Here is an 8741-nt window from a genome sequence, read left to right as displayed (position 1 = left end):
GTGACACATATATATATATATATATATTTTTTTTTTTTTTTTTTTTTTTTTTTGATAGAAAAGTATTCAAAAATATATGGATGGATATTTATTGAAACAAGCATCCATCTTTTCAACAGAGAAAGGAGGTAGTTCTGGCAGCCCCTCACTAAGACAGTATATGTTGTTTTTTCTCTTTTAATCTACTTGTGTAGCTGCGTTGTGCAAGGAATGAACAAAAAACGAGTGTGCCAATGTTGTGTATTATGTAAACATAAGGTTTATTGCAAATGTGCAGTCGTATCCAAACACCATAGCGAACAACCATCTCAAGGATACTATACAGCAACAACACCGTTATCTTTACAAAACACGTAGAAACTTTAAACACTACCTACAAACAAGACTTCTCCCTGTGAAGTTTTACACATGGTCCAGGTTTGCTCGCTCTGTTGTTGTTGGTGAATAAAAAAAAAGGCAAGATCTTTGGTAGCTTGAAAACAACAACAACAACAGAGTTGTATTTTGGATATACGTTCCTCTCTTACTACGGACAGGCACTGTTGTCATGCCTTCGTTTTTTCAAGTTGGCATTAAAAACGGACCAGATACTGGACGATGCTGCCAAGGATCCGGAGTGCATATGCAGCGAGAAATGCAGGGGGTCTGCTTGCTCACCATCTCAACTGTATTCGCCTCACAGCATGTAGACTTTTATGTACATTGTAGTTTTCCTTAGCTGTGAGGATCTAGGTGAGCTAGGTACACAGGTATGCCTGTCGCCCCAGTGTACAAAAAAAAAAAAACAAAAAAACTTTTAAGACCACAATGCTGTACAATGCTCCTATTTTACAACTGATTTTTGTTCAGAATCAAAAAAACAAAAACAGAAGATATAGCAGGATTAATTTCACCCATATGCAGAAAGCCCCAACTGTAGACACTACAAGATCACATCATCTGAATCATGACAGTATACTGATCGGTCTACTGCAGCGGTCCACTACTTCTAGCAGGCTATACTGCTTCAGCCCCCACCTGTCTTGCCATAGCTTATCCTGTTGATTATTCATGTTATGCATGAACAAATGTATATGAACACATGAGTAATACATTATAGGTACAGGAAAAGGTCCTTGTTATGCAGCCGACAACAAACGGCCGAGAGTCCTTGAAACACGTTTTTCTCTGAACGGACAAATCTGCATGAAGGGACTCTTCTAGTTGAGACGTGATGGACCATCTCAGATGGAGGTCTGCTGGGTAAGCAGAGAGCAAACGTCCCCCTGCACACTTCCCAAGTTAGCACCTGCGGGCCAGCCCGATCAACACCTCCCCACCTGCCCCTCTCTCTTGGGGCGAAGGTTGTCTGTTGGAAGGGTTTGGCTGGGCAGAGAAATCCCCGACCCCTCTGTCTGTAAGCAAGCGCTCATCAGTGACTAGTCAGCCTTCTCTCTCTATTCTTATAGCGCTTTTGTCTACAAAAGAGAGACTACGACAAAGAGTTGGACGGTATCAGAGAACGGGCCTGACACCGCACCGGTCAGAGCATCTTAAGTTCTGTTTTGTGCTTATCAGTGTCAGCAGTTCTTTTGTGTCCCATCGATCATTTACAGCCCTGATGCTTCGCCTTCGTTGTCTCGAAGGTATCTCAGTGGCGATTTTGCAATACTTTCATTCAAATGGAGGTCCATTACTGTAAAGAGACAGTGGCTCTGCCCGCCCCAAGGCAGAGCCACTTATACAGCAGAGCCAGTGCTGTGGTTGCAGGTCTTCTGCTGCTGCTGCTGCTCCGGGGTCCCCTGGGCACTCTGATTATCCAGGGGTAACACAACATCTGTCGGGATGCGTGACTGGAACTTCTCCAGCTGTTCCGGACTGGCCAAGTTCTTCAGCAGGTAGTTTTCCCTCTCCAGCTGGTTGTTCTTCTCTGCCAACTCTTTGATCTGCTCTTTGAGGATTTCCACCTCCTCACGCACGGCATACATCAGGTGGTTCTTGACCAGATCCTGTCACAACAAACAAAAGGAGATGGATCAGTTTAGACAGAAGCAAAGCGTAATCTTACAACCTGTCAGGCTTATCTGCTTGGTTGCACATTGAGCTTTGCTGCGACGGTTCGCTGTCAGAGGATGTGATCTATATTGACTGCTTACTTGCAGGAACCTTTGGCAAAATATTGTGTGCTGTATTCATGCTAAAACTTTGGCACAAGGGTCTTTTCAATCACCCTGTGCTGCCACAGGATTACTTTTTTTCTACCTTGTCACATGAATATAGCATACAGTGGCCTAAGCCACTTTCACCTCAGAGTTACTTCCCATCGATGGTTTTGTGCAGAATTGACTGGGCTAGAAGCCATTTTTTCAGTATGTCAATAGATTATAACTAATGTACAGAGGACAAAATGGTGACAAGGCCATATAAAAAGGCATCATGGTTGATCCTTCAGTTTACAATGTTGCTCTAAAAAAAAATCCTCAAAAATTATAAATCCACATGAATAAAGGCCTCATCTTACTGTTTAACTGCTGACTGTGCATGGTAAAATTCACTTAATAGAAATTTGAGCATGGAAGTGTTGCGTTCAAAGCAGCCTAAACTCATGACTTTGTCTGGTACTTGTTTGTGTTTGTTTGTGTTTGTTTGTGTGTGTGTGTGCGCGTGCGTTATGACAGCTTACCATCGCCTGTTCAATCTTATTGTCGATGGCCACCACGCTAGCACCAGAGGCACTGCAGGAAGACAGAAAAAAGTGGGCCATAAATGCACAGCTCACAGCCACAAGCGACATTTACTCCTACTCAAGTCCAAACTATTCACAAGACAAAACAGGCTGCTGCTGGATAAATGGACTTCTGCATGGAAGAAACGAAACAGAAAGTTTGCAGAGCACTGAAAGGAAAACACTTCGCTCGACTGTTATCTTACTTTTCCACATTTGAGAGTTAGATCAGGCTTTTTATGTAAGATCGACAGAATATATGAGACAAAGAGAGAGCTGATAATAACCGAGCATCAAACAAACAGCAGACAGACAGCTGGACAGATGGACAGACAGCATTAAGGGGGGAGTGGGGGGGTGTCATTAAAACAATATCAGACAATGGGCCTCCATATGAGAAGACCGGCACACGGAGGCCCATCAGGCGGACAACACGGGCTCAGGATCGGCCCCCAAAAACCCAAACACTGCGTTCAACTGTCAGCCGAATGAGTCGGATATCTACCTGTTGTCAAGTTTGACCGACACGACGTCTCCTCCGAGCAGCGAGGAGAAGAAGGAGATGGAGAAGTTGTGCAGCTGGTAGACGGCCACCTCCATCGGGGTTTTAGCGAACATCTCTGTGCTCATGTTGAGTACCAGGCTCGTTTGGATTACACTTCTCGCCACGTTTGCGACTAGTTAGGTCTGCTAGTTTGTGTATAATCCGGGTTTGTTTTGGTCTTTTGTAGCGATGCACTGACCTCAGGCTCAGTGCTGTGTCGGTGTGTGAAGCCTCGCCGGTTTTATCGAGCGACTGTCTGATGCTATTTCTGCCACCGGCTGCTATTTGAATGGCTGGCCGCGTGACGTCATATGACGCATGCATATATTAGGCAAATAAACTGGCGGGTCGGGTTTCATGGTGCCTCCCCGTACTGTAGGAAAAAAATAAATAAAGGTCGGGGTTTAAGAGTCAGGCACTGTGGAAGTTTAATAAACACACTTTCAAGTTAGGGGAAAGTGTTTTCATCAAACTGCTACACTGCTACACCAATAAATACATTTCACATGGACTTATGTATTTAAAAGAGGATATTCTACCTGAGAATAACGTTATTATTGTACTGTCTAGTTTATTTTATTCAGGACTTTTCTTTTTCTTTTTTAAAAACAATTTTAAAAAGAATCTGGTCTGGACCTGCTCTATATGTAAAGTGCCTTGATATAACTTTGTTATGCTTTGGCACTATACAAATAAATCTGATTTGATTTTTGATTTTTGTTTTGTGGTCATTGGAGGATGTCCACCACTGTCCTGACTATAAATACAAAGGCTGCAAAGGGATGCAGGTGCTGAATGGGCTCTGAATGGGTTGAGTGGCCTGCACGTCTGTTTGATTGCACAGATGTTGGTTGCTGGTTATTGGTGTTAGCATTATTACAGTCAGAAACGGCGAATCTCTTCAATAATCACTCACAGACAAAAAAAAATATATATATTAGCCATCATATAGCGAAAACAACATACTACATGCGTCATATTTATTCTCCAGTGCAACCAAAAGCACATCTCTCAACTGCCTGTGACCTTATGCTTAACACACAGGTCATCAGGACAGTCCTTCTGGGATGCGTTTTAGCTTGTTCATCAGTAAACAAAGCTGATTGTTGAAATAACGAGGGTAGACGGAGCACTTTAACGCAGCACTCCTGCTGCCCTGCTGCTGAACTGCTCGGCTGCAGACCGACACTCATCTGCTCACTGCAACAACAACAACAGCAGTAACACAACAAATCTAACCACATTACGTCTGCACAAAGTTTATTTATGTAGCTTCTAGTGCACAAACACAAAGCCTCGGCGAAGTACCGCAGATTATTAACTTCTGTCTCTCTCTTTTTTCTTTCTTTTTTTTTTTTTTTTACAAAATACGGTGTGACATGTACGTAATGTTACGTCTTAGGCGTTTTTCTTTTATTTATCGAGTCTCAGTTTTCCCATTCAAAGCATTTCCAAACTGCAGATAGTTCCCTGTGACATCCCTGATAACAACAGCGACATCTTGTTCCCATCTTTTTTTTATTGTTGTCGTAAAAGCTGGCGCTCTGACGGAACGTCCTGCTCAGCCTCAGACGGACAGAGACGGACAGGTTTTGTGAATAGGTACTTTTCCATCGGCTCTCCCGGTAAATTTCCCACCGCTGTCTGACTGAGCTCTATCGGTCCCTTGTGGTGAAAACGTATACTACGGGGCCCCGCAGCGGCCAACATTCATTCTGATCCTGAACACGGTGTTTATCAAGGAATTTTCCATTAACCTTTTCCTGGCTACAGGACAGTCTCCTTGGTTTACCCTGCTTTTCAAAATATGAGGCATTCCATCCAAGATGATTTGTCTAGTTGGTGTTATTCATGGGCAATAGTGAGTTGCTACTGTTTTTGCAGTTTTTTTTTTGTTAAATGTTTTAAGTGCCCTCTAATGTAATTTTCTCCAATGAATGAAAAAAAACGACACAGTCAAGGTTAGTTCAAAGTCACACAGGCGTTAGTTGTGCACAAATTATTTTTAGCATCAATATTCATTCACTCGCCTGACATTTAGGAATAAATCTGTCCTCTGTTGAATGACCTCATTCATTTTAGATGATTTCTTTTAAACCGCTTATTACTCTGTATGACACAGGTTCGCTGGCCTCATGTGAAGTGTAATAAACAATTTGTGGTACAAAACCGTAGAAGAGAGACAAACACGGGCAACCTGCTGTTATCTCTTTTTCCACTGAGATCCGACCGGGTCTGTTATTAAGTAATAGACCTTGTTTTCACAGAGGAGTCCAAAGCAGGTTTTAATGGCTGGAATTCAACTGCCCTGCACCGTTCAGCTGTAACATTATGTTCCTTTTTGTTGTTACCATTATCTGATTCAGTACCTATAAATCGCCACAGACTTTTAGTAAAGGGCTTCTGTTGCAATATAATTTTTTTCCAAAGCACCAGTGACCTACCGAACCGTATTAGCTGATAAGAAAACATTTTATGGAATGTTCCTGCTGCTTGGACCCAACATCTAATGCCAATCTTCTTTAGATTCGCTTCACACAGAGCTCATACAAAATCTACATTTAAAGAGATCTCCGTTGCACCTTATAAAGCTGGAAATGTTTTTTCTTATAACAATACAGAGATTTTTTTTAACTCACTGCATAGAAGGAAATTTGTTTTCTATATAATGTTTTGCATAGGATAAGCGGATGTGCATTTGAAAAGAGGTACAATGACCCAAGACCTTTTGTGATGTTCATGTACTGAGCTGAATTTCTGCCTGGTCAGGGACTGTCATTTTTTTTATTTTTTTTATTATTAATTAATTTATTTTTTGTCAAGGAGGAGTTCTGTTATGTAACAAAACATTTATAGTCCGAAAGCTGACTTTTGGTGGGCCTAACAGGGCTAAGCAGAAAGCACCTTGACTGGGTATTAGGGCCCATAGTGCCTGTCTTCTCAGATTTCAGGCTGTGACAGTAAAACTGCCAGGTTCAATAGCAGGCCCTGTTCTGGTGACGATGGGCTGAGTTACCTTGCCATGCTGTGATAGCCCCATTTAAGGGGGGGGGGTCACACTGATTCCCTGCTCCTCAGCTGAGATGGACACAGCAGACAGTGGGGGGCCTTTCTGCACTGGTCAAGTAAAATACATCAAATGAGCCGCAGGCAGTGAAACAAGATGAGCGCAGCCAAGCACGCTTGGAGCCTTCCTGCTTTGTCTGCTTTATTTGCAATTTCAATACCTGCTTCAACACCAATCTTAACACATCTAATTTAAATTGTACCGGTCTGTTTGTAATGTCTCACTGCCTCGTGCATGGACCTGTCCCGCCTTTTTAAGAAAGAAAGTCTCACATATATCTGTTGAAGACTTACTGCCTAACCATGTCTGTGAGTGACTTTAAATCCAGCCTAAGTGCCACGGTTTCCATCTGATGTCCCCTGCACAAGAACCAGCTGCATTATATAATACTGTGATTCACCTTGGCCAAAGCCTGAAGAACAACGCAGCAGAGACATGCCACCAATCTCTCTTTTTTTATGAGCAGCCTTTTGCGGGCTGCATGTAAACACAGATGTAAACAATACAACCCAATAAAAAATGTCCATCAAAATTAAAGATTAAAAAACTATTCTGGTTGGATATGGGCTAAATTCAGCTTTATTTCAGTCTTACCTTTACTGTGAGTCACATCTGCACTCCACAATTAGGAATGCATGTTGTGTATCAAGAGTGTGGCCTGAGAATACAGGCCTGCCATAGGCTGCCTCAGAGGAAGCTGTCAATGTAGGCAACAGGACTGGTTACAACCAATGAATATCGAACAATGGGGCAGCCTGAGGCAGCCTGAGGCAGCCTGAGACAGCCAGTTTTTAACAGCCACACGGCAAGCAGAGCTTCTGTGCATATGAGAGTACAGAATTCACCATTAGAGGAAATTCAGCCGACTTTAAAATATACGATCATCAAGATTTACATCAAGGAAATGTTATGTGTTACTATGGCAGAATAACTAGCTCGAGGATAAAGAGGCTGTAAAAATTATCTTAATATACTGACATGCAGAACTGTAGCTTGAGTCTTTTCATGACTAACTCCAAAGCCACAGTTTTAGATCATCCGGACACTAACACACAGCCATTATCATCGATCTTCTCCTGAATTGTCTTTAATGGGCACATCTGTCTCTGTCACACGTCACTGTCATGCCAAACATCCACTTACACACAAGATAAACTCTCCAGCTGGCCTCTCCTGCCCTCACTTACCGCCGATCTGGCCTCTTGAAAAGACTAGGTGAGTAAGGGGGAGAGTAGCTCATAGGTCTCTCGGGATAGCTGAACTGCTGGTAGTGACAGCAGTATCTCTGTGATGGTTCGGCCAAACGGAGGGCACATACCATCCTGGGAGAAGGCGGCCTGGCCCCAAAAGAGACAAACTCTGCACGACGCGCCTGAGACTGTCCCATCTTGGCTTCCAAATGAAGGCTCTGTTCAAGAGGCAGGAGCCCTTTGCTGACTGCTCTGCTGTTGTCTGTTCTCAACAACTGTGTTCTCACAGCACAAAGAGACAATTGAGCTCTGGCTGTTCCTCTGGATATGCAGCCATAACTGTGAGTGCCATTCTCTGACTGGCACTTGTATGATGTGTCTCCAATTCAGGGGAACACAATGGCCCCAGAGTCAGTGACTGGTTCCTGAAATGGCACCAAATGGTTCATCTGTTTCAGGCAAAGAAAAACATTGCCCTGCTACAGTCAAACAGCCATCGTGTCATCTGAATACCTTCTTTAATCGGTCGCAATCAGTTGTAGGTCGATAATATCAGCTGTTAGGAAAGTTCACCTTTCTGATAGCACAAGTCTCACTCTCTTTCTACGGCCATACATTTGTATTTGAGTCTAATTCAATTAATAGCATGAATTTTGCTTGGATGATATTATTGTTGACTCTTGAAATTGTTAAACAACTTCAATACTAAGGGCTCGCTGTTTTGTTTTGTGCATAAACTTAAGACACTGGTGAAGTAACTCAGCCTTAAATCACATTTCACACCATGCATGTGGCATTGTAATTGGTCACAAACCTTTAGAAACTTCTGAATTCTGACTAAGTGGGATTGTCAGTGTCAGTGATCTTTTCATTGTGGGTGCAATTATTGTACTAATGTGAAGAGAGCAAGAGAGACTTTGCTGCTGGTGAAGGTGTAACAATAAAAGTGTCATGATTAATTTCTTAACTTTTTTTCCTACTTTGGCAGGTTGTCTCACTCTTTCCATTTAATCCACCCGTTCTGACATTTGATACTGTATACAGTTTAAGATGTATTGATGACTTTGGTGTTGAATGACTGACAAAACATGTAAAACCAGTCTCTGCATGTTTCCTGTAATATATACTGCTACAAAGTACTGCTTCTTATTAATTTATACGTAATTCAGGAGTATAATTAAATCGATGTCACAAATTATGTCTACGGAACCTCAAGCAACCTATGTAGATATCTTT

At 42.5% G+C, this 8741-nt stretch overlaps 1 protein-coding gene across 2 annotated transcripts in view; it reads right to left on the bottom strand.

The window, feature by feature from the left end:
- Positions 1-234: 234 nt before the first annotated feature.
- Positions 235-8741, bottom strand: part of tsc22d3 (TSC22 domain family, member 3) — a 33253-nt gene continuing 24746 nt past the window's right edge. The window contains exons 1-3 of one of the 2 annotated variants that reach the window (XM_029512281.1): positions 3210-6819; positions 2663-2714; positions 235-1988 (exon numbers count right to left, since the gene is read on the bottom strand). In XM_029512281.1, coding sequence (XP_029368141.1) covers positions 1719-1988; positions 2663-2714; positions 3210-3334 — 447 coding nt within the window. In that variant the 5' untranslated portion in view covers positions 3335-6819 and the 3' untranslated portion in view covers positions 235-1718. Of the gene's footprint in view, positions 1989-2662; positions 2715-3209; positions 6820-8741 lie in introns of those variants that run through there. The other variant, XM_029512280.1, reaches the window with a different exon arrangement.

The sequence above is a fragment of the Echeneis naucrates genome, chromosome 10, assembly GCF_900963305.1.
Source record: "Echeneis naucrates chromosome 10, fEcheNa1.1, whole genome shotgun sequence".
Classification (NCBI taxonomy): domain Eukaryota; kingdom Metazoa; phylum Chordata; class Actinopteri; order Carangiformes; family Echeneidae; genus Echeneis; species Echeneis naucrates.
This window is presented reverse-complemented; position numbering and strand designations above follow the sequence as displayed.